Source organism: Pimephales promelas, chromosome 7, assembly GCF_988280905.1.
Source record: "Pimephales promelas chromosome 7, fPimPro1.hap1.1, whole genome shotgun sequence".
Taxonomy (NCBI): domain Eukaryota; kingdom Metazoa; phylum Chordata; class Actinopteri; order Cypriniformes; family Leuciscidae; genus Pimephales; species Pimephales promelas.
Window position 1 is genome coordinate 7,777,186 of NC_142775.1, and position 26,287 is coordinate 7,803,472.

The 26,287-nt window shown below is 45.4% G+C and overlaps 1 protein-coding gene across 7 annotated transcripts in view; it reads left to right on the plus strand.

Moving 5' to 3' along the window:
- The window catches only part of mylka (myosin, light chain kinase a), a 167,913-nt gene that overhangs the window by 139,796 nt on the left and 1,830 nt on the right, over positions 1–26,287 (plus strand). For 6 of the 7 annotated variants that reach the window (XM_089133011.1, XM_089133012.1, XM_039647162.2 and 3 more), the window contains 10 exons: positions 1,413–1,718; positions 1,839–1,874; positions 2,360–2,444; positions 2,551–2,754; positions 5,579–5,796; positions 5,978–6,101; positions 7,391–7,543; positions 7,803–7,926; positions 11,988–12,078; positions 14,490–14,612. In XM_089133011.1, the coding sequence (XP_088989137.1) occupies positions 1,413–1,718; positions 1,839–1,874; positions 2,360–2,444; positions 2,551–2,754; positions 5,579–5,796; positions 5,978–6,101; positions 7,391–7,543; positions 7,803–7,926; positions 11,988–12,078; positions 14,490–14,612 (1,464 nt within the window). The remainder of the gene's footprint in view (positions 1–1,412; positions 1,719–1,838; positions 1,875–2,359; positions 2,445–2,550; positions 2,755–5,578; positions 5,797–5,977; positions 6,102–7,390; positions 7,544–7,802; positions 7,927–11,987; positions 12,079–14,489; positions 14,613–26,287) is intronic. The other variant, XM_089133013.1, reaches the window with a different exon arrangement.

Below are 26,287 nucleotides of genomic sequence, written 5' to 3' on the forward strand. Positions count from 1 at the left end.
AAGTTAGTCGTGGACGTAAAGCTCTCGGCATCACAAAAGATATTGATCTACGTTTTAGTCCTCCCAGTTGTCCACGTCTGTCGCCATGGTTACTATTGCAGTACGAGGTCAAACCTTGCGGAAACCGGGGGTAATGCAGATATGACGTCATTGACTGGCAACTCCTCACCCCTGCTCACACGCTGCGTTTCCTTGGTTAAAAATCGCAATTTTCTCACGATTTACAAAGAGTTGGAAACATTTGGGATATTGTAAGTAATCAACTAAACAAAATATATAACAGTGGCCCAGTGGTTTTGGATATTTTACTGCAAAATCCTGCATATTGTACCTTTAATATGCGTTTTAGGCTTCTACTCATCTAGTAAACGCATGTTATCACTTCGAGAAAACCATTGAAAAAACAAACAAACAGATGACTGAAGTTTACATATGACTGTACTATAACAAATATAAAGCTTAAAAATAATGCTGTATGAACAAATTATTTTAAATGGTCTGAAAAATCTACACAAATCTGAGTATGGAAAATGGAATTTTGAAATGGAAACTCTGTAGGAGCAGCCCGTTCTCATCTCAAGGCGTCATCATGACATGCATATATATATATCAGTACATGACGCCTTGGGATGAGAATGCTTCGGTAGGAACCCTGTAGAATGGCAACTAAAATAAGGATCCATTCACACAAGACACATTCTTCTCTGTCCAGCATGTTTACATAGAAAAACTATTAAAATCTATTTTAAAATAATGCAGTTGGGAACAAGGAACGTGTTCTGCAGAAAACCAGAGGGAGAGAGACATTTTAACTTGAATGTCAATCAAATATTAATGTAGAAATATACAGAACTTATTTGTTTTATCTGAATGTAAATTATTTACTTGTATTTGACTTATTGACTATAAGTTTATTTAAATAATGTACAGGCCCCATGAGCCACTTAGGCCATGTGGACACTAAAAAATGGAACTGACAGGAGTGACAACCACATTTAGATAGTTTTCTTGGCTCTTTCGGAGCATTTGTTTCGGAACCTGGTCCATTTTCTCCCATAATTTGGTTCATTAGAGTTAGGGTACATAAATAAACATATACATTCTCTTTTCCGCCATGTTCGAAACTTACAGATAGTTCCTATCCTATCAGAATGATCTCTGTGTTTCCCAGGTGTGATTGTGATTGCGCATCATGTTTTGTCCCCTAAAGTCTTATTTACTGCAATTCCATTTGAAGACAGAAATAGGTGCATCTTTAAAGACCAAAAAGACAACATAATCTTTAAACATTTTGCATGTTTTCTCGGTTACAAAAACACATAGCTGGGTTGAAATGGCATTTAAGTAGTGTACTTGAGTGAATCTGAACTCTGATGAATTTTAGGAGCCCATTTTGGTCTGTTTCTTTACAGATAAGCCTGACCCCCCTGCCCGCGTCCCAGCAGCCTCAGATATCCGTAAATCCAGCCTTACTCTGTCCTGGTATGGGCCGACATACGACGGGGGCTGTGCCGTCCATTCCTACAACGTGGAGCTGTGGAACTCTGTGGACATGAAGTGGACAGATCTGGCGTCCTGTAACAGCACCTCTTATAACGTACAGAACCTGCTTCCAGACAGACAGTACAAGTTTCGAGTGAGAGCTGTAAATATCTATGGTGTCGGGGAGCCTAGTGCCGAGTCTGTGCCGGTGCAGGTGGGACTGGAGGCCGAAGAGGGTGAGCCCCACCTGGTGGACATCAATAGTGTTGTATTAGGAACAAAGCATGGATTATGCTGTTAACTTTAGTTATTTCAGTTTAAAAATGTGCTATAAAAAGAGTCTGTTGATTTTACAGGAAATAAAGAAGATGAAGTTGAGCCCTCAGATGATGGTATGTGTCATTTTTTTGGTGTCTGATGTATATTCTAAAATATGATTCTCATGCTGTGTCACTGAATTATTACAGTTTTCCTCAATTGCTTTGACTTGTGTTGAACGTAAACTGAAAATGTACAGTTTCTTGCCATGGAAAAGCAATAGCAAAATATATAAGGATGTGTGGCGGTGTTCGGAGAAGACATACGCTAAGGAACTGTGAATTTTCAGGTTACCTGTAAAACATTTCAACAAAAATGTATTGTATACAAATGCTCATTTTCTTTTTGAATACTACAGTATTGACATTTCCCAGTAAATGTTTGGCTTTACTGACACAATAACTAGATTTTGAAGCATTAATTAAATGTTTTGGTGAGTTGCTACATTCTGGGTTTTTCCAATTTTTATTTTCAGTTTTTAAAAAGTGTTAAGTATTGCAACACGACTGATTATAGACAATTCAGAATAATATGGATCTATTTCCTCATTTCACAAAAGAAGAGAAGGCAAACTACAGAAACGTGATGATCAAGACAGATGTAAAAGTGAAGGACCTTTATGATGTGGAAGAACGACTGGGCACGTGAGTATGGCAGCCAATCAATAAAATGTTGTAGAATATGTAATTATTATTGTACAACAAACGAATCTGCAACAACATTTTATATAAAAAATATTTTCATTTTCAGAGGAAAATTCGGGACTGTTTTCAAACTGATAGAAAAGGCCACTAAGAAGGTTTGGGCTGGGAAATTCATAAAGGCATATTCTGTTAAAGAAAAAGAAAATGTCAGACAGGAAATTGCAATTATGAATGACCTGCATCACTCAAAGCTTGTGCAGTGTGTCGATGCTTTTGAAGGAAAGACAGACATCGTAATGGTGTTGGAAATGTAAGTATATGTGTTTGTGAGCTTCTAATTGCAGTTCTCAGATAAGAGAATGGGACTGTTTTCTAAGCCTGTAATCTTATCGTTTTTTTAATTATATCCATTTTTATAACATCATTGTCAAAGTTACAGTGGCAAGAACAAGTTATGAACCCTTTGAAAATGGCATACACAATCTGACTAATAAGGCACACATAATCAACCTTTTTTCACATTTTTATTTAATTATTCCTAGTGCAGGGTGGAGAACACACATTTTTTTGGTAACACTTTAGAATACGGTTCCTTCGTTAATGAATAACTACACAAGAACTAATGAGTAACACAATATTAACAATCTAGTAACTATTATTAACTAATAAGAAACTCTGATTAACGAACTAGTAAGTAATAGCGCACAGACGAAAGTGGTAGTTCACTATTAAGTAATCAATAACTACTATTTTTTTAATACTTCCCAGAGAACTACTGAAAAAACTTATTAATAATCTACTATTAACTAAAAGAAACTCTTATTAACGAATTAGTAAGTAATAGCTCACAGATGAAAGTGTTACTAGATACTTCTGTGGGAATTACTAATTATTTGGATTCGTATTATAAAGTGAAGATCATTGGAACTAACTAGTAATTACTCAAGTGTTACTACATGATCTAGTCATAATTTGTGCAAATGTTTGAGATTTTGGTGAACTTTAGTAACTTTTAGAAAATGTCTTTAGTAACACTTGAGTAATTACTAGTTAGTTCCAATGATCCACCAGGGGGCCCCCTAACTACAGATGGTAGTCGCCGGGGTCGATGCTCAAAGTGTAGGGTGCGCTCATCTGGTGGGGAATAGAGACGTAACAGGTGGCCCGCATCAACGGGAGGAATTTTTCCTTTTTTTATGCCTTTTATATCTTTATTCGTTCATGGTGAGTCTGTATCGTCAACTTCACATTGATGCGACGCAGAAAACACCAGTTTATTAGTAAACAATTAAATGTCTCCTTGTTATTTTTTACAGATTCATAATCATTAGACTTTTGCAGGCTCGTGTGCTTGAGTGCGGCTTTATAACACTCATTATCCTGTATAGCTTATTTAAGTTTTAATAATTTGTCCACTAATGGCTTAAATAAACAACTACTAGTCGACTAGAAAAAAAAAAAAAAAAACTTTAGTCGGAGGCAGCCCTTATTCCACATATTTTCGAGCCAGCTGGGTTGAGCGGAGCGCGCGACGCTGAGCGCAATGAGCGAGCACAGGAATATTCACAAATGCACTCTCCACTCACATGCTCTGATCGGAACAAAGAAATTAAAATAATTAATTAGTTTATACATAAATAAATAATAAATAATTTAGTTTATATCTGCCCATCATTTTTAATCCCATATCAAACACAGTAGCCTACGCTATGTCTACTTATTTGTATTTATGTATTTTTTTAAATAGACCTGTCTTGCCAAATGGATTTCTCTTCTTTTCTTTTTTTTTTCTTTTTACATTGGCACAGCTGCACATTTATTTTCTCTATTTTTCGAATTCCATGTAAGTTATGACACAGTTGCACTTGTATTTTTTTTTTACTTCCTGCTATGTTATTTGATGTAGATAGTTAGTTTGTATTTAGATACTACTTACTTCAATAAATTGGAACATTTTAAGCTTGTTGCATATTTCATTAGCATTGTGTTGGGGCGATGGGGGCAGATGGGGCTTGAAAATTCCCCCTTGTCCAAAGTGGGGAATGACAGAAAAAGTTTGAGAACCACTGTGTTAAGTCAAACAAGCATGTCAGATCATTGTCTTCCCCACTTGGAAATTTGGCCGCAAAATTGAAACGAGTCTATCCATCGGGTGCAGAAAAAAAAATATTTAAATCACTTTAGAAGGAAGCAAATAAATTACTGGTCTAACTTCTCCCTCTTTTTAAAGTGTGGAAAAGGGAAAAGAAGTTGAAAGATCGAGACTCCAGCAACACCTGTAGTAGCCAATATGCACCAACTTTATTGAAGATTTTTGTATACAGTTACCGGTTTGCGGTGGAAATACTCCATTGTTTAGTGCAAGACAGGGCCCCAAAATGATCCTGCTTAGGGCCCCCAGATTTACAGACCCGGTTGTAGGAGGCAATTATACCAAACCACTTGGACGACAGACTTTGCAGAACAACCAAAACAGCATTTCAGATGTTGTGCAATGCTAGTTATCCCCCTGGTTAGTCCAGTTATGCCGTCCCTTCGCAAAAGTCACTTTTTCGTCAAGTCTTCAAGTCTTTTTGGATGCTCAAGGAGGAATTTATTCAGTAAATGTGTTTCCATTGTAGTTTATGCACGGTTTGCACAAGACGTTTATCCGACTCAATTGAGTGCATATGTTTGTTTGTTTTGTTTCTTTTTGTTTTTTGTTTTTTTTGGGGGGGGGGTATTTTTTATTTTTGTATGCGCATATTGCCATTTCTGTCCAGCGTTTTTTTTTTTTTTTTTTGCGATATCCCAAAATGTGCATAATGTTTCCACCTATGTGGGTGGAAACACAGTGTTTGACCCTGGATTAATGGGTAAAAATTCCCCTCAGGAACACTTCACAATCTTGTGGAAAGCGTTCCCAGAAGAGTGGAAGCTTTTGTAACTCATTCTTGCCACTGTATGTCAGACTGTAATGTAACACATTTTTGGTGTTATTCCATATGTCCCCTTTATTTAAACTTGCTTTTATTAGAAGTTAAGAAGAGTTTATTGAAGGACAGTTTAAAGATAAACTTTTTACTGCTTTTACTTTTAAGATAAGCTTTTAGTATATGTGTCTGATGTATTGGCTGAACTTTGATGTTCTTCAGGATTTCTGGAGGGGAACTGTTTGAGCGGATAATAGATGAGGACTTTGAGCTTACAGAGAGAGAGGTGATCAAATACATGCTTCAGATTGTGGATGGAGTAAATTTCATCCATAAGAAAGGCATTGTCCACCTGGACCTCAAACCTGAGAACATCATGTGTGTCAATAAGACCGGCAGCAAAATCAAACTAATTGACTTTGGACTGGCACGCAGACTTGGTAATTGCATTTTTCCAATTATTTAAGACTTACTGATTATAATCCACGGTCGGTGTTTTTGAAGTTTTCCAATAGCTTTTCAATTATAATTTAAACTGAGAAGCTATTTGTTTATTTAAAATATCACGTATTGTTTTGAAATGAAATCATGAATTGGTTTATTTCTTATGTATGACTGTAGAGAATGCTGGATCTCTGAAAGTCCTTTTTGGCACCCCAGAGTTTGTGGCTCCAGAGGTGATTAATTACGAGGCCATCAGTTACACTACAGACATGTGGAGTATAGGAGTTATCTGCTACATCCTGTGAGTACACGTCAAGTCAATTCACCGTTGTTTATGTACTTATAAAATTGTTTCAGATTGTTTAAAAGCAGCTTCATAGTAATAAACAGAAAATAATTATCAATGATTCAAACTTCATCAAATTCTACTGTAAAGCCACACTACAGAAGACAATAGTGTCATTATTTAGCTCAATATACGTCACATCCATTCTGAAGAGAAATTACCTTTATGGCCAATGGATTTTTCTTTTCCAATTTTCTCTGCTGATCTTGGTGTAAAATCTGCTGAATTATATGAAATAAATGTAAACATGTGCTTAGAAGTACTACACCCTTATTGGTTGATGGAAGTCTAAATTATCCAAATTATAATTTGGATTTAATTACAGTCAAACCAAAATTCATTCAGGCACCATTAACATTTCTCACATTATCACAGTTTATTTGCTATAGTTTAGAAAATGGTGATAAAATATGATAAGAACTCGGTTATCAAATCAGTTTCACTGGTTTTGGCCGTCCATCCATCCATCCATCCATCCATCACTCTCACAAATGAATTAGGTTAAATTTAACTACACAATTAGATAATACAAGTTGAGGTCAAGCAAGCAATGCTTAATTGTGTTCACTGTGGTGGAAAAAGGTCGCATTAGCAATTAAAGAAAGAATACTTCAGAAAAACATGGTCAGGTCAAAGTGTCTGAATGATTTTTGGTCCCAAATTGGAATACATTTTACTGATATGAATAATTTTTGGTTTAATGTCACAGTTCACTTTATTTTGCTATCCTCACTTACATATATTAACTATAGTGTCCTGCACCTACTTGTAAAAAAATATGAAAAATTATATCTGGTGTCTGAATAATTTTTGGTTTGACTGTATATATGGTAATTCTTTGTCCAGGGTGTTTCCTTGCCTATGGTCCAAATTTTAGAGCCTCATAATTGACAAATGTGCCAACTTTGTGGAAATAAAGTATATTTATCATTCTTTAAAAAGACTATTGCAGAAACAATATACTTTAAAAGAATATACACTAGTACTGACTCAATGTAATGTTTTGAGACACTAAATTGCATGTTAATGCTTTTAAGATTTGAACTAAACTACAAGTGCATATTCAGAACACTTCAGGTCATGGTACACGCTTTTTGCTGTAAAATCTTTTCTAATTTTTATAAAGTACATGTAAGAATAACTTCTATATATTTAGTAATATTTCAAGATGAACACTTAACACATTATTGTGACAATTTTTATTGCTCTTCTAATTTTTTTTCATTGTTTCTTGTTGTGTTTAGTGTCAGTGGTTTGTCTCCCTTCATGGGGGACAATGATATTGAGACGCTGTCTAATGTGACCTCTGCGACGTGGGACTTTGAAGACGATGCATTTGATGAGATCTCAGACGAGGCCAAAGACTTTATCAGTAACCTGCTGAAGAAAGACATGAAGTGAGTGCACAACTCAGCTTCATTTTCACGGTGCCAAATCTTTATTCAGAAAAATACTTTTTTGTTTATTAAAAAAAAGTTTATTTGTTACCTTATACGGTGAGTCATTTTAAATATCTGATTTACTTGATTTCCCCCGTCTTGCATCATGCATCAGTGCTCTCTGAGGTACAATTCTTTGTCTGAGACTCTACATTTTCTTTTTCACATTTCCCCCCTCTCTCTCTCAGCATATCACTCTGTGTTTTTTTGTCTGCAGAGCACGTCTGACCTGCGATCAGTGTTTCCAGCACCCATGGCTCAAACAGGACACCTCCATCATGGAGGCCAAGAAGCTTTCTAAAGAGAGGATGAAGAAGTATATTCTGAGAAGAAAGTGGCAGGTTAGGATCTAGAATAATAATATGACATAAAATGTTTTATCCTTGTATTATTGAAAGTCTGATTAAAACAAGCTCAAGATCTTCTTGCAGTGTGTCTATCACAGTTCTGTTTCTGATGTGTTAGTGAATAAATTGATAACGTCTCAGGTTATGACTATAACCCTTGTTACCTGAGAAGGGAACGAGACACTGCGTCGATAAAATCGACTCTTTGGGGACGCTCCCTAAGCGTGCGCCTCTGAAGTATGAATGAAACTAATCCAATCCTGATTGGTGTTGCGTCGTGACGTAACATGTGACGGCATACCCGGAAGTATAAAAGTGACGCTGTCACAACACACACTAGCCTCGCGATGAAGCAAGGCACTCAAGGGTCTTAAGGGGCGTGGCAGCACGACGCAGTGTCTCATTCCCTTCTCAGGGAACAAGGGTTATAGTCATAACCCGAGACGTTCCCTATCGAGGGAACTCAACACTGCGTCAATAAAATCGACTCTTTGGGGAATGAGTGCCCACTAGGCCACGCACCGAATAGGCCCGCCCCGGAGTGAAACAGTATAGGCACTCAGCAAGGACTGAGCACGTGTTCATCGGGCGTACTGGGAAGGTGGAGACTGTAAAACCTAATGAAAGTATGTGGGGTAGCCCAGCCGGCTGCCTCACAGATCTCCTGCAGAGGTACTCCCGAAAGAAGGGCCCTAGAGGAAGCCATGCCTCTAGTTGAGTGAGCCCTTAAGGCCAAAGTTGAAGGCAACCCGCGCACCTTATAAGCCTCAGTAATAGCCTGGACAATACAGTTACTAATAGTCTGTTTGGTTGCCGGAAGCCCCCTCTTAGGTGACCCAAAACATACCAACAATTGGTCCGACCTTCTCCAAGAAGAGAACCTCTCAACGTATAAGCTCAAAGCTCTGACGGGGCAGAGCAAGTGAAGCCTCTCCTCTTCCACCGGAGGATGGAAAGCCTGAAGGACTATAGAACGAGCCGTATTCGATGGAACTTTAGGCACGTTGCCTGGACTCGGGTGCAAAAAGGCTTTTACTCTACCAGGGGCAAACTCCAAGCAAGCCGGCGTTACTGCCAGGGATTGGAGATCTCCCACCCTCTTGAGTGAGGTAATAGCCAAGAGAAAAAACATTTTCAGTGTTAAGTCCTTAGGCGAAGCCGACTCGAAAGGTTCGAAGGGAGCCAGGGATAACCCTTCCAGAACTATTGCCAGGTCCCAGGCAGGAACCCTGGACCTGGTTGCCGGCCTCATCCTCCAAGTACCACGAAGAAATCGAATGACCAACTGGTGCCTCCCCAAAGGCCCATCATCTAATGGCGCTTGGAAAGCCGAAATGGCAGCCACGTACACCTTAAGAGTGGATGGGGAGAGACCCGCAGAGAAACGATCTTGGAGAAAATCCAGAACTGAAGCCACCAGGCAGTTTACTGGATCTAACTCATGTTCTCTACACCAAGTGACGAACACATTCCACTTGAGGCCATATAATCTCCTGGTAGATGGAGCCCTAGAGCTAAGTATGGTTTCAACCACTCCAGCTGATAGACCAGCATTCAGGTACTGAACCCCCTTAGAGGCCAGACCCCCAGCTTCCACAGCTCCGGACGAGGGTGGAAGATCGAAGGAATCTCAGAGGAATCTGCCATGGCGGAGTTATGAGGAGTGATATTATGTCCGAAAACCATACTCGTGTCGGCCACATTGGGGCAACCAGAAGTAGACTGATGCCCTCCTGACGGACCCTCTCCAGGACTCCCGGGAGCAGAGCGATCGGGGGAAATGCGTACAGGTGAAGCCTCGGCCAGGCCTGTACCATGGCATCCAACCCCAGTGGGGCTGGATGTGAGAGGGAGAACCAAAGTGGACAGTGGGACGTCTCTCGAGACGCAAACAGATCCACTTCCATTGGTCAAAACCTCTTCCATATCTACTTCACCACCTCCGGATGACGTCTCCATCCCCCGGGGCGGTGCGCGATCTGCAGTCTGTACCCAGATCTTATTATCTGCAGGACCCATGCAGCTATGTTGGGGAGATGATACCACTCCTCTACAAAATCTACTAGGGGTACCAGCCCCTCGAGACTGGCCTCTGGTGTTTGTTGAGCATCTTTCTCGACTCCCTGAAGCGGAATACCGGCAGGTTGTAGTCGATACGGTCTTTTGACCATAGTTGATGCTTTGTTATAACATTTTCGCTGGAAATGGATGCGGCCCGAAGCGTTGCTAACGGCGGGCAGCATGCATCCTTTCCAAGAGGGCTCCGCTGTGAGAACAACCTTGGTTGCCCCACAGCGGAGGGGACAGCCCTCCAGGGTCCCACCACAGTTAGGACCTCTTTCCTGAAGTCCTCCTAGCCTGAATGATATCCCTCAGGTCTTCTGGCTGGAGGACTTCGACTTTTGAGAGCGTTTCCTCTGTTGCCAAGTTCCCGGAGGAGGGGCTCTGGAGGAAACGCTCTCTCTTTGCTCTGCCCAGTGTGAGGAGCTGGCTGATGGCTGGGGCTGATCGCTTTGCCCCACCCTACTTGATTTGGACTTTGCCTTTCGGGGGAGGTACTGCTTGAACACCGCAGACTGTTCCTTCGCCTCCTGGAACCTGTCGACGACCAAAATAACGGCGTCGCCAAACAGGCCAGAAGGCGAGAGCGGCGCATCCAGCAGAAAATCCACAGATGCCTCTCTGTAGCCACCATGGCCGCCATTGAGCGGCCAATGGCACGGGCTGTCTCTCTCGTGGCCCGGAGAGACAGATCTGTGGCTTTCCTTAACTCCGCGACATCCTCCGGAGTCGGCCCCTCCCCCTCGTCCAAATCTTTCAGGAGGTCGGCCTGGTATGCCTGCAAGATCGCCATTGAGTGCAGACATGAACCAGCCCGACCTGCCGCCATATAAGCCCTGCCAATAAGTGCAGATCTATCCCTGCAGGGCTTACTAGGCAATACCAGGGTTTTTAGGGAAGACGCCGACTCAGGTGAAAGATAACTCACTAAAGCCTCTTCCACCTTCGGCATCTTCCCATAGCCCATGTCCCGTGCCCCCAAAACATTACTGTAATCGATGGGGCTGGAGACACGGGACGAATGTGGTTTATCCCACAATTTTGCGATCTCTTTGTGGAGATCGGGGAAAAACGGCAAACCTTGGCGGTGAGGCTGTGACCTGCGCTGCAGGAAACGCTCATCAAGTTTACTTTTAACTTGCGTTTCCTGCTCATTTTGTGGCCAGCTGATGTTTAATCTGGCCACAGCGCGAGTCACAACCTCAACCAGCTCTTCATAACTCTGGCCTTGCGCTGCCGTGCTAAACTCACGGTCATCCACCTCAATGCTGAGCACGTCTACTTCCTCAGAATCAGACAGCTTGAGCATTGGAACCTGATCGTGGGCAGGAGAAACCGCAACGTGGGCTCCCGCACCACTTTCAGAGGCTGCAGGACCTGCAGGTGGAGAACGAGAAAATGCCTCAGCATTCTCATTCTCCTCTGCCTGATCCTGCTGCGAACCCCAGGATCTCAATCGCCGTATCGCCTCAACAAATGCGGGACCGGAACCCTGGGGAACGCGAGCCTGACCGTGCTCATCGAAGCACGCCAGCCGGGAGCGCAGCACTCTAATGGGCATAGCATCGCAGTTTTCACAAGCAGCCCGCTCGAGAGCTGCCTGTGCGTGCTGCACTCCCAAACAACTCACACACAGAGAGTGTGTGTCCCCACCCGTGATGAAGCGAGGGCAGGGATGCACACATCACTTGAATTGTTCACTGGACATTCTTTTTACTATATAAGAGACAAACAACAGCAAATAAGACAGACAGTTTTCACATAGAGCGCTTGCTGAAGAGCGAAAGCTAGTGTGTGTTGTGACAGTGTCACTTTTATACTTCCGGGTATGCCGTCACATGTTACGTCACGACGCAACACCAATCAGGATTGGATTAGTTTCATTCATACTTCAGAGGCGCACACTTAAGGAGCATCCCCAAAGAGTCGATTTTATCGACACAGTGTTGAGTTCCCTCGATATGGAACTGATAGTTTTGCACTCTCTTCTCCAGAAAACAGGACATGCGGTACGAGCTATTGGTCGACTGTCTAACATGGCATTGATGGCAGGGGTTCATGCCAAAAAGGGTTCCCCCACTGAAGGTACAACATTTCTGATTGACCCACCCTTAAATAAAATACTAGTAGTGACTCAACTAATGAATTGTTTTGATATACTTTTTTAAATTTTACTTTCTTTAGTGTGGAATGTTGCTGTTTGAGCATTGAAAAAGTCTGCAAAGTTCTAAAGCACCAAGTCACTCCAAAGGGAGTTACAGTATTCTCTGTTTCACTGTTTCTGAACTCCCTGGAAGACCTCAACTGTATAGTCTTGAGTTTTATTCCATGAACAAACACATCACAGTGTTCCTCATTTAAATACTTCCCAGCTAGGGCATACGCAAATTAACGGGGCAGAGTTGCATTAGTAGTGTGTTGTTGCCATGTCCAAGAGACGCTGTTTTTTTCCACCCTGGATCTAATGCAGTTATGGGGCCATGACATTTCTGACACACTTGAAACGGTTGACCAATGTTTCCCAAAACTGTAGTAACATAGTCGCACCTTTTTGTTTGAACCATATTGGTTAAAATACAGTTGGACTGTCATTAAAGACATGCACAGGTGGATGATACTGGTAATTTCTACTAATTCATCTACTTGAGATCTCTGAGATGCGGCTGTAAAGAACATGACACCTAATGACTATTTCACTGTTTTTGTTCTGTGTTATTTTGATATATTTGATTCCTTGCAGGTTCCCTTGTACATCATAGTCCAGAGTTCTCTTGCGCATTTTACACATGTGTCCTATATTTAAAGGGATACTTCAGGATTTAGCATTAAGCTTTGTATTAGTAGAACACCTGTAGTATTTTCGAATCGCCATGCTTTCCACCCTCATATCCCCCTGAGATGAGAAATTAATGTTTTTTTTTTGTCTGTAAAAAATCCTCTGATGATGCAAAAATCGTCATTTTGTGTCATCTGAGGATTTTTTGCCCAGAGGCTAAAGACTAGTCAGTAGTACGGTCTGTCCCGCATGTTCTCAACACGCCCATAGAGGGTGCGATCTCACTCACAGAATGAACACATAGTGTCAGCCATCTTTTATTGAAAGCTAAGCTAGCAGGCTCTTGTTCTATGGAGAAAGCTTAGTAAGGGTTACGAGCCTCTTTTTCCCGGACATGTCCGGCCGTCGATGTCAGGGATTCAGCTTTTGCTTTCTGCAGTCACCATTCATTGTTCACATGCACACCTTTTGTTTGAATCTAACACAATTCATTTTATTGGTGAATCTGAATGTAGTGTTTACATGAACACTAAACGAGTGATCAGTTGATATGCGTTTTAACATTCCCGCTTCTCCGTGAGAGATACAAGACCGGTGCGTCTCACAGGCGTCTCTCATTGGTAATCACGCCACCGTCCTCGCTGCGTTCTCCCGTGGCCCTCACTCGTCCTGCTCAGCACGGTAAACATGATGAATGGCGATTGTAGAACGAACAAGCCGAATCTCTGACATTTTGGGCAATCCCGAAAATCCCGGGCAGACTCATCACTAGACTTGTTGTTACACTACTACGCTCTGTTACCGGTAGGCGTGGCCTCCTAGGGCAGCGAAGCAAGTGCATTTTGTTGTCGTTCATTCACTTAAGCCAAAAATACATTTTCTGGCTTTTCTCAGTCTAGAAAGCTTGAAATTCTAAAATAATTTCACATTTCTTCAACACAAATTACCCATTTTAAATACACATTCATCTTTCCAGAGGTGAAGTATCCCTTTAAATAGAATAAAATGTATAGAATATACTAAATGTTAGCTTGCTTATCGTACCTAAAAGCATGATCTATTTAGGTTCACATGTCATTTAACAAGAAACTATGCTTCTAACCACAGGTTGAGAGCTGAAGTTACAACCATGTGAGTTTACGCTGCTGTTTGGGAATGTTTGTTGGAACTATGGTTTCCGGAAAATCCCAAATTGTTAAACTATGTTGATAATGACAGAACTTGCGACCATAGTTGGCTAACAATGCTTTCTGGAAACACACCTCAGAGCGTTACTGACAGATTGGGAAGAGAGGCAACAGTGTAAAATATGTTTTGATTTTTGATTTTTTTTTCTGAACATTTAAGTATGAAAACTAGTAGACCCCAAAGACAAAATCAAGCCTAAAAGTGCATAGGTCCTCTTTAACACAGCCAGACAGTGTGCTAAAGAAGTGTGCTTATTTAAAAGTATATTTTTAAAATTGAGGCTGTCTTTGATGAGAAAAAAGAAAAACATTGTGTTATCGTACCTGTACTCTATGTCTTGTCTTAAAGGTGAAATACTGCACTACATGCAGCCCTTACATTTTTATGTGTAAAAATATTTCTTATTTCAAACCTCTGTCTTTACTACTAAATTCATACAATTTAGTTAGTAAATGTTAACATGTTCTGTAAAATGTTAAAAGTTGTTAACATTGTTATTAATGTCCAAAATCTTCCTGTTTATCTGTCATAGAGGACAAACAGTTTTCCGCTGAATTGGAGCAGAAGACTCTAATGAAACCCACGTTCAGCACTGTTATTAAAGACGTCGAGGTGGTGGAGGGCAGCGCTGCACGATTCGACTGCAAAATTGAAGGTAAAATTATTTGGTTACATAATGCTAAAATAATCTATGGATAAAATATGGTGCATTGATTACATGTGGTGTAAAATAAAATTACAGTTTTAAAGATTACTTAATACCACATGCCCAATGTGTTGAAATGTTTACCACAGCCACTTTTCCTGTCCCATACATATCATGATTAGGATTTACTTATAAATATGGCTCCAGGGAGTTCTAAGCAAAGCCATGCGTTTTTGTAAGAAAAATCCGTATTTATAACTTTATCAACTATAATCACTGGCTGCAAGTCGAGTTCCAGCAGATGAGTGACCTCTGACCTGACTCATGACCACTGATGGGCAGTAACGCGTTAGAAGTAACACGTTACTGTAATCCAATTACTTTTTTCTAGTAATGAGTAAAGTAAGGGATTACAATTGAAAAAACAGTAATTAGATTACCGTTACTTCCCCGTAAACAGCCTGCGTTACTCCGTTAGTTAACCGTGATTTTGTTTAGTCAGACTGTCTCGTGACATGGGTCCTGCGTGAATAACAATGATGTATGAGCGCCGCGACATCAGTGAGAGACGACTAGAGCACGGGAGAGAGCAGCAGAGCTGTCAACTCACACACGCTCACACGACACACCCCCGATTTCTCGCGCTGAAGTGTCAACCCCGTCGGTCAAATGCCTGAAAGATGAGTTTATCTATAAATCTAACCGTTGAGCCACATTTGTGATTGACTAGTTATACCGCAAATTAGTTAAAATCTCCTGCAATCTAGAGTGAGCGCGCATGCGAGACTGTGTTCCAAAGTCCAAACATTGTATCGCGCACACAACGAGGAGAGCGAGAGAGAGACTTGCGTACTATGCAGAGAGCATCCTGATCTGGAAACAGGACCCCCGTTGCAGAATGTCAAAATTCTACCTCAAATCTGATCAAGCATGTCACGAGACAGTCTCACACGGTTAACTGAAGCAGCAAGCCGGTACAGGAATGTGAAACTTACTGAAAAAACCCTGAACCCCCGTCTGACATGACCGCTGCAGCGACTTGCTGATGGGACATAACCACAGTTCCCTTTCGTAGTCACTTCGAGTTACGTCAGAAGTGACGGAGATTGGGGGGATTTCGCATAGAAAGCCAATCTTCTTCGAGTATTTAAACACGAGCCAATGGCATGCAATGCCTTGGGGCTGCGGAAATTTGCATAGCGTACTCCGCCCTACTCCGTGAGTATAAAAGGAGGAAGTGAACGCAACCGCAGTATGTTTTCGCTTCGGAGCCAAGAGAACCTGTTCACTCCTCAAAGCTGATTCAAGACTCTTCGAGACGAGCGTCCTCTTCAGTGTTGGTGTGACGGCGGTACCCAGCGAGATTCTGCATTGCCTGCGATCTGTGCAGTGGTTTGCCAGACTTTGCGCTTCTCCCTGGTAGCCTCAGCGCTGAAAGAGTGAATTTCTCTCCTCTCTGTAAAAGAGCTGCACGCGGCACGTCTTTTTAAAGATGGTTCGCCCGTGCCCTTCTGGATGTGGTAGATTTCTGTCGTCATCTGATGGTCACGAACGCTGCTTTGTTTGCTTGGGCATTCAGCATGCAGCAGCAGCGTTCGTGGATGACTCATGTTCCTTCTGTGGGAGCATGACCATCTCCACACTGAGGTCGCGGCTCAATGATCTCACTAGAGTGAGAGCCCCGGTCCCCCCTACTCGATCGGCTTCCTTCACGAAAGGGGGCCCGTCGACCCGGGGACCGGGCGATCTAACGGTGACGGTGTGGGATAAAGCCCCGACGATTCCTCGGGCCACACCTCCCGCCTCAGTGCGTGAGCCAGCGGGCGCTAGTTCGACTCGGTCGGTTGTCTCTTCGGCGGCACCGGCTGCTTCGAGCAGCGCCCCAGATGATGATGCGATGTCTATTACAGCATCACTAGGCGGGCTTGATTCCTCGGGAGAGGAAGATCCGGCTGCGTTGCCTCCTTCGGGAGTCCCAGCGTTGTCCGCGTCAGATCCCGAGATGACGGCCATGCTGTCTCGAGCCGCTGGGAGTATCGGGCTAGAATGGAAACCTCCATCCTGCCCCGACCTCTCACGGATGGATAATTGGTTTTTGGACAAGGCTGCCGCTGCAAAGCCACGGCCGACTCCAATTCCTTTTTTCCCCGAGCTGCATGCGGAGTTATCGCGCTCTTGGGGGGCTCCTTTGTCCACTCGAGAGCGCGATCTCTCCCCCGCCTTTCCCCCCCTCGACGGCGGGGCCGCCCGTGGGTACACTGGGATGCCCCCGGTGGAGCGCTCTGTTGCGATGCAGCTGTGTCCACAGAGCGCTTCCACCCGTGGTCCTCCTAAGCACCCATCCAAAGCCTGTGGGTTCTCGTCTGCTATGGCGGCGCGATCCTACAGAGCGGCGGGACAGGCGGCCTCCGCTCTGCATGCTATGACCACTTTGCAGGTCTTCCAAGCGAAGTTGCTCAGAGACATGCACGAGGGCGGGACTGATCCGACGGCATTCAAAGAACTGCGGTCCGCCACTGACCTTGCTCTCCGGGCAACGAAGGTGGCTGCTCGCGCCGTTGGTCAGGTGATGGCCACTAGCGTGGTTCAGGAGCGTCATCTGTGGCTCAACCTGGCGGATACGCGGAGCGCTGAGCGGACTCGTCTGCTCGACGCTCCGCTATCCCAGGTTGGCCTTTTCGGCGGTGCGGTCGAGGACTTCGCCCAACAGTTCTCCACCGCGCAGAAGCAGACGGAGGCCATCAAACACATCCTGCCCCGACGACCAGCTGCTGCCTCCACCCAGTCGTCGGCACAGGTGCCTCCCCCTGCTCGCCGCCGAGGACGCCCCCCTGCGGCTCCCCTCCCTCCCGCCCGGCCCCAGCAGCAGCCTTCACCCGGGCCCCGGCGTCGAGGAGGCCGCAGGCCGGCGTCACAGCCCCCTCAGGCCGCTCGCCCCGCTAAACGCCAGGCCAAGCGAAGATCCTGACACGGGCGGCTCAGTGTCGATCTCGAGTCTTTCCCAGGAGGCGGTAGCAGGCCCCCTCCTTCCCCCGGTGAAGGGCCGGGGGAGAATCTTTTGTTCTCAGCTCCCCGCTGCTCACCCACGGGTGGGCAGCACCCAGAACTGGTTAAAGAAAGACTTGTCATCCTCACTGAGCTCACAGACTGGAGTGAGTGCCCCCGATGCCCCAGTGTGTCGGCCCACTCACTCCTCTCTGTCTCGGAGGGCGCGGAAGGGTGCGTGTGTCGTCCCCGGGCTACACCAATCCCTTCCCCCTCTCTCGCCAGACCCCCGGCAGAACGGACCCCCGCGGAACGCTCCGCTTTCCCTGGTCCCTTCTGTCGGGGAGCGGGCTTCGACGCATCCGAGCGGGGTAACTCCTGCACGCGTGCCAGTCGACCCGCCACGCTGCCCCTCCGGGGGGACGTCTGTGGTTCACATGACCCCGTTGGCTCACTTCCTGGAAGCCTGGCTAGCGCTTCCCGGGGTATCCCGCTGGGTCATCAGAACGATCAGATTCGGCTACGCGATTCAGTTCGCACGGTCTCCTCCCCGCTGCAGGGGAGTTCGCTCCACGATAGTCGGTGGCAATGCCCCAGTCCTGAGAGCGGAGATTGCGACCCTGCTGGCGAAGGGTGCAATCGAGACGGTCCCTCCAGCCGAGGTGAGGTCCGGGTTTTACAGCCCCTACTTCATTGTCCCCAAGAAGACCGGTGGGTTACGACCGATCCTGGACCTGCGCATTTTGAACCGTTCTCTCCATCGACTACCGTTCAAGATGCTCACGGCCAAACGCATTTTCGAATGTGTTCGGTATCAGGATTGGTTTGCAGCGATCGACCTGAAGGACGCGTACTTCCATGTGTCCATCTTACCTCGACACAGACCGTTTCTTCGGTTTGCCTTCGAGGGCCAGGCATATCAGTACGCCGTTCTCCCATTCGGGTTAGCTCTGTCCCCTCGCGTCTTCACGAAGATCGTCGAGGCAGCCCTTGTTCCCCTTCGCGAACACGGGGTTCGCATCCTGAATTATCTCGACGACTGGCTGATACTAGCACACTCTCGAGCTCAGCTTTGCGAACACAGAGACTTGGTGCTCCGGCACCTAGCCCGTCTGGGCCTTCGGGTCAACCGAGAGAAGAGCAAACTTTGCCCCGTGCAGAGGATCTCTTTTCTCGGCGTGGAGATAGACTCGGTCGCCATGTCCGCGCAGCTCACGAACGAGCGCGCGCACTCACTGCTGACTTGTCTTCGTCAGTTCGAGGGCAAGAGTGCGGTTCCACTGAAACTTTTTCAGAGGCTCCTGGGGCATATGGCATCCGCGGCCGCGGCAACGCCGCTCGGTTTGCTTCATATGAGACCGCTTCAGCTGTGGCTTCGCGATCGAGTCCCGAGGTGGGCATGGCATCGCGGCTCGCTCCGAGTCCCAGTGACTCCGGCATGCCGGCGAACCTTCTTCCCGTGGTCGAACCTCAGCTTTTTACGGACGGGCGTCCCTATTCAGCGAGTTTCCAGGCATCTCATCGTCTCCACGGATGCATCTACCACGGGTTGGGGTGCCATGTGCAATGGGCATGCAGCCGCCGGCTCCTGGACGGGGGCCCAGCGCCTCATGCACATCAATTGCCTCGAGCTGCTGGCAGTACGGCTCGCCCTGCACCGCTTCAGAGCGTTGCTCAAGGGCCAGCATGTGCTTGTCCGCTCAGACAACACTACGGCTGTAGTGTACATCAACCACCAGGGGGGTCTACGCTCGCGCCGGTTGTCGCAGCTCGCCCGCCACCTCTTGATATGGAGTCAGAAGCACCTGAGGTCCCTTCGTGCAGTTCACATTCCTGGAGACCGGAACTGGGCAGCCGACGAGCTGTCTCGGGTCCGCCCTATCTCCGGCGAGTGGCGACTCCATCCCCAGTCGGTCCAGCTGATCTGGAAAGAGTTCGGGGAGGCACAGATAGATCTGTTCGCCTCCCGGGACTCAGCCCACTGCGCCCAGTTTTATTCTCTGACCTGGGGCACTCTCGGTTCGGATGTGCTGGCGCACAGCTGGCCACGGGGCCCACGCAAGTATGCGTTTCCCCCAGTGAGCCTCCTTGCACGGGTGTTGTGCAAAATCAAGGAGGACGAGGAGCAGGTCTTGCTGGTAGCCCCCTACTGGCCCACCAAGACGTGGTTCTCCGATCTCATGCTCCTCGCGACAGCACCTCCTTGGCCTATTCCTCTGAGACAAGACCTACTCTCTCAGAGACGGGGCACTCTGTGGCACCCTCGTCCCGATCTTTGGAGGCTGCACGTGTGGCTCCTGGACGGGACGAGGCAGGTTTGAGTTCGCTGCCACCTGCGGTGGCGGCAACCATCACTTCCGCAAGAGCGTCGTCCACGAGACACCTTTATGCGTTGAAGTGGAACCTCTTCGTCAATTGGTGCTCTTCTGCTTTCCTTCCTGCAAGAAGGGTTGGAGCGCAGGCTGTCGCCCTCCACCCTTAAGGTTTACGTCGCGGCCATTGCCGCTTCTCATGAAGCAGTGGAAGGTAAGTCCTTAGGGAAGCACGACCTGGTCATCAGGTTCCTGAGGGGAGCGAGGAGGCTGCATCCACCTCGTCCTCCCCTCGTACCCTCTTGGGACCTCTCGGTAGTTTTAAGTGCTCTGCAGAGGCATCCCTTTGAGCCTTTGCAATCGGTAGAGTTAAAGTTTCTGTCCATGAAGACAGCACTCCTGGTTGCATTGGCCTCCATCAAGAGGGTGGGGGACCTGCACGCATTCTCCGTTGACGAAGCGTGCCTGGAGTTCGGGCCGGCTTACTCTCACGTGATCCTGAGACCCCGGCCTGGATATGTGCCCAAGGTTCCCACCACTCCCTTCCGGGACCAGGTGGTGAACCTGCAAGCGCTGCCCCCGGAGGAGGCAGACCCAGCCTTGGCACTGCTCTGTCCGGTACGTGCTCTCCGCACCTATGTCGACAGAACGCAGTGTTTCAGGACCTCAGACCAGCTCTTTGTCTGTCATGGAGGGAGCCAGAAGGGAAGGGCTCTCTCAAAGCAACGGCTGTCCCACTGGATTGTGGATGCCATTGCTTTGTCTTACCAGCAGCAAGGCCTTCCGTGCCCCCTTGGTGTGACGGCCCATTCCACTCGGAGTGTAGCCTCCTCTTGGGCTTTAGCGCACGGCGCCTCGCTAACAGACATCTGCAGAGCTGCAGGCTGGGCGACACCCAACACCTTCGCCAGATTCTATAATCTGCGAATTGAGCCGGTATCCTCTCACGTACTCGTTTCGGCCAGTTCTGGATCCGCTCAGGTGTCTTCGCTTGCTCGCCACTCCACTCCCCGGACTGGATAAGTGCGATATTTCCTCAGTTCTTCCATTGAAGTCTTGAGTCCTCCAGCACCGACGATGCAGGCACCACTGCGTTGCTCTGGATGCTAGCTAGGTGCCTCCATGCGCACGGTTCCCCTTGGTAACCGTCTCATGTGTATTATCCACTGTAAGCCTCTCTGAGCATGTGTCTTCCCTTGGCAAGCCATCTGCCACCCCTGGAGTTTAAATCTGTAGCCACCTGCGGTTGGTACTCCAGTGTTCCATATGCGTCCCTATGTGGCCATATGTGTATTCATAAGTCCTCCCTTCGGTAGGCAGCTGGTAGCATGTCCCCTTCGGGATATGTTTCCCAGTGTACCTTGGTAATCCTGTGTCAAAGTCGGATCCCCAAAAAAAAAAAAAAAAAAAGAGGTAAGGCTCGGGGGTTCAGTCTTTCGCAGGGCACTGGAAGACAGCTTGAAGATGGCGTGATGGCACAGACCCCCAATCTCCGTCACTTCTGACGTAACTCGAAGTGACTACGAAAGGGAACGTCTCGGTTACGTATGTAACCCTCGTTCCCTGAGTAGGGAACGGAGACGTTACGTCTCCCTGCCACTTCTGCTGTATCGCTGGGTAGATGCCGAGTTCAGTCTTGGCTCCTCAGCGAAGACATACTGCGGTTGCGTTCACTTCCTCCTTTTATACTCACGGAGTAGGGCGGAGTACGCTATGCAAATTTCCGCAGCCCCAAGGCATTGCATGCCATTGGCTCGTGTTTAAATACTCGAAGAGGATTGGCTTTCTATGCGAAATCCCCCCAATCTCCGTCACTTCTGACGTAACGTCTCCGTTCCCTACTCAGGGAACGAGGGTTACATACGTAACCGAGACGTTTAACTCCGAAAGAAAAAAAAAACTTGAAGCCAAAATACGGCATGCAACAGCATTTTCTGTTTTGATCAACTAATTTGTACTCCTCTCTGCACTTTACTGTTAAAGGGGCACCAGACAACAATGCTGTTTTTGTCAAACAGCGACCCCTAGAGTAACTGTGGAGTACTTGTTTTTAACATTACTGTCGTAAATACCACTCACTTAGGGCATGACGTGTTACATAGTATACAATAGTACATTGTGTTTAATTTGTCGTTTAATGAGATCTAATATATGTTGTTAGTGGTGACAATTTTCACGTGATTAAATACATATCCCCATGAACTATAATGGTCCAGAGGAAGAACTTTTGCCATGTGTGTCACAGGTTCTGGGTTCTAATCCTTACTAATAGTATAGTTTATATTCCTTATCAACACCAATTGTTTATTAGTGGCTGTATTTCAAGCAGGGACATGTTTTTTGTGCATTGGGTTTTGTGATTTCACCGTAATGAGTCAGTCCCCGCAACGGATTGAGCAATGAGCTCGCGTCCGTTTGAATATCACAACAGAACACTGAATCCACTGAAACTGATCGCAGCGCCAACGAGCACTTTGGTCACTTGATCAAAAACAACACATTTCAGATCGCCTCTTATTTAACAAACGAAATAAATGAATCTACTAGAGTTACCTGGAGATGTTTTATTTGTTTGTATTGGTACATCCGTGTTGCGAGATGTTTCAATGGGGACATACCACACGCACATTACGGCTATGCTCGTGTCTGACTAAGTAGATGGTAAGTAGGTGGTAAGTAGACCTTCTCAAGCGTAATACGAGCGGGCAGATATCCGGACGGGCCAGGACCAAGACCACGGACTAGGAGGGGATTCTTCGACCGGACAGGTGAGTGGCAGGTAAGTTTCCCTCTCTGATGACAGGTGAGCGGAGTCTCGGATGGCAGCGGGGCCTCACTGGAGAACAGGTGGGTGGATGAGTTGGTACGTTCCCTGGGAACGCCTCGGTGTCCACCCAGAAGAGCTGGAGGAAGTGTCTAGGGAGAGGGAAGGCTGGGCATCTCTGCTTAGACTGCTTCCCCCGCGACCCGACCCGGAAATGATGGATGGATGCAGAAAATCTAAGGTACCATTCACTCTCAATAAAAAGCGTGAAAGAGCCAGGATATTTGTCACAGGTCGGGGGGCCAACCAGACTGCACCCACCCCTCAAACCTAGGACCACCTTGAGGAGCGTACCAGAGACCAGACAGACAAGTAGAATTCTAAAAGTACCAATCTTTATTGAATAAAAGCGGGCTTTAAAAGTCTTGATGTGGACTTCGTATCTCTCCACAGGGAGGAGGAAACCAAGGGATTCACCGCACCATCCCGTACCACTGGCCGCCACGGAGGAGGAGGGATTCGACCGCCGGTCTGGCAAGCAGGTAAGTATCGTGGTAAGTAGACCTTCTCAAGCATAATACGAGCGGGCAGATATCCGGACGGGCCAGGACCAAGACCACGGACTAGGAGGGGATTCTTCGACCGGACAGGTGAGTGGCAGGTAAGTTTCCCTCTCTGATGACAGGGAAGCGGAGTCTCGGATGGCAGCGGGGCCTCACTGGAGAACAGGTGGGTGGATGAGTCGGTATACGTTCCCAGGTCGTCAACTGTTCAGTAGGTGTCCGGACTCGCGGCCAGTCAGGTGGGTAGCCAGGTACGGATGTTCTCCTCAGGGCAGGATACACTCCCGTAGCGTCGCTGGGCAGCAGGTGCGAGACCCTCCGGGTATCCTTCTCTCTTGGCGGCTCCAGTCTGAAGCAGAGGTATCCTCTAATCCAGAGACAGTTTTACAGGCTCACTTCTCTTTACAATAGGGCAAGGACTTACGGCTGGAGCGGGTGACTGTACTGACACGATGCGACCAGGGCGGGCCTCTGCTTCAGGCAGACATCTCACAAGAAGACGGGAGCAACAGAATCATCTATTCAAACAGACAAAGCAATTTATACAGGTGCAGGCACATTCCTCTGTAAGATGGAGAATCAGGCTTACGGCTGGGTGGTGTTGCTCTAAGCAAACAGCGCTGAGGCTAGGGTGTGTCCCTCCTTCAGAAAGGCGTCACACAAGAAGGCAGTAGGGTTGTAACGGTATACCGGTATGACGGTTTATCGCGATATTGACATGTACGATTATCATATCGTGCACATTTGCTTATCCGCGGTTAAAAAAAAAAAAAAAAAAAAACAGAATTCACCTGCACTGCCGCATGCAACTTCTTTCAGCTTGACTGCTTACTCCATATCCGTACAGCGCTGAAAATGTCCGAGACAGAGGCTGCGAATCTCTATCTCCCGCCAAAAAAAAAAATAAAATCTGCAGTATGGGAATATTTTGTAACTTATATCCGAAAAACGATCGTGATGTTGTCCTTGAAGATGGATATCCAGTTTGCAAGATATGTGGACGAAGAGTGGCTGCAAAAGGAGTAAACACGTCGATCATGTTCTCCCATATTCAGGAACACCATCCCTCCGTGAAGATAAAGGTTATTCATAACTTTTATAACTTAAGGCCATATTATTTCTGTCATGCTGAGGGAATCCCGGTCTGTCAAAAAGACGCACAGATGCGTCTTTTTGCGTTACAAAACAGATGCCACGTAAAATGTGCGATTTAAAAAGATAGATGGATAAATAAAGCAAAATATAGCTATGCAGTAGCCTAAATCAAATCGCGATGTGCGTGTCTGTGAATATACAACGCAAAAAGACTGGTGTGCAAGCCCCTTCAGCGTGTCTCTGAATGAGCAGCGCCGTTTCGTCTAGTAGATCTAGTACACACTCAAGTACGCATGACGCTCATGGTTTTTAAAGCTGTCTCAGCCACTACGAAGACGTGAACACATGAACATATCTAGACAGAGAACACTTAATGTGCACTTTATAATTATTTTTTTAAAGAATAATCATCAAATACACTGACTGAAACTCATAGGTGTTCAGTAGGTGTTAACGCGGGGTTAAATGTACACGGACCGTTTACACAGTTCGTCAGGATCGAGCAGGCTGTCTTTCCGCTATTTTTCTCTTGCTGCCAGAAGACGGTCTCCCGCGAATTTGCGGAAAGTTTTGATTACATTTCGTGAAGATACTGGACAAAGAGTGTTTTGACACCATGAAAGTAATTTTTTCATCATAGGTTTTTTTCGGTTTCTGAGTTGGGTGTATACGTTACCAAATCTAACTTTATATTGCCTTAATCACCGTCTTGTTGGCTCAAACATAGCACCGTTTTGAAACATGTCAGCAATTCCTAGCGACTGTTAGCTAGGTTTAAAATATGTAATACACAGCAGGGTTAATTCTAACAGATGGTACAACTAAGCCTCCAAGTGTACAATGATAATCAAATGAAAACGGAGCAACACAACTTTTCAGGTTTGAGTATACATTTAACTTTGTTAGACGTTCACAAACAATGTTGGGATTTAAAATGTTTAAAATTTAGTGTTCTATGAATGATAACTTGTTTATTTATTAAAAATATGGCCTGTTATTAATGCAATAAACCCTTTAAATTTTTATTTTAAGCTAATTTGTATTATCATTACTGTTATTATTAATAATAATAATAATTGTACATCATGCAGCTGCCACACACAAATCTAATTTAATTGCAATTACAATATTTATAATTTTATTTATTATTATTTATTGCAAAACTATGCAGCCCTTTTCTATGTCTCTATCCATGATATTGATCCATAATAGAAGGATGATTGGATGAGGGATATGTATGGATATACAGATGCACAAACAATATCAAACTATACAAATAAAATAGTACTGAATTATGTGTGTTACACACAAGTGTTACAACTAACCCCTCTCTCTGTTACAATTAACCCCGCATATGGGGTAAGTTGTAACATTTGCACTTCTGTCACTTTCAGTGCAACTGTACAAAAATGGTAGGTCCTAGAAAAAAACTTTAAGTGTTCACTTGTAGCAGAGATGTGCATGTTGCTTGTGTAAAAAAAGTATTAATCTAACCTAATTATTTTTTAATTAATTGAGCCAAAAGCAAAAAGCGTTAGGTTGTGCCCCGCTCTCCCCTACAACCTGGAAAAAAAAAGTTTGGTTTAGCCTATGACTAAAATATATTACTATTGTGTATAGTTTTTTGTCCATGTTTTAATTTATTAAACTTCTCTTGTGTAGACAAACTAAAGTTGTTACATTTTATCTGATTGCATTTTCAAAAATACATTTTGTATTCAATCACAGAATCCAGACCAGTTATTTCAGACAACCCAGAATTTCTGAGGAAATAAATATACATTTCATAAAGACTCTATTGAAAAAAACTTTGTTACAATAAACCATGTTCAACCAAAAACAATATCTGTTTTTATTCATTTAAGGGCCATTGTAGCTGATGCTGATTAAAATAATGAGTAAGTTTATTATCGTATACCGTGAAACCGTGAAACCGTGATATTTTCTGAGACGATTATCATACCG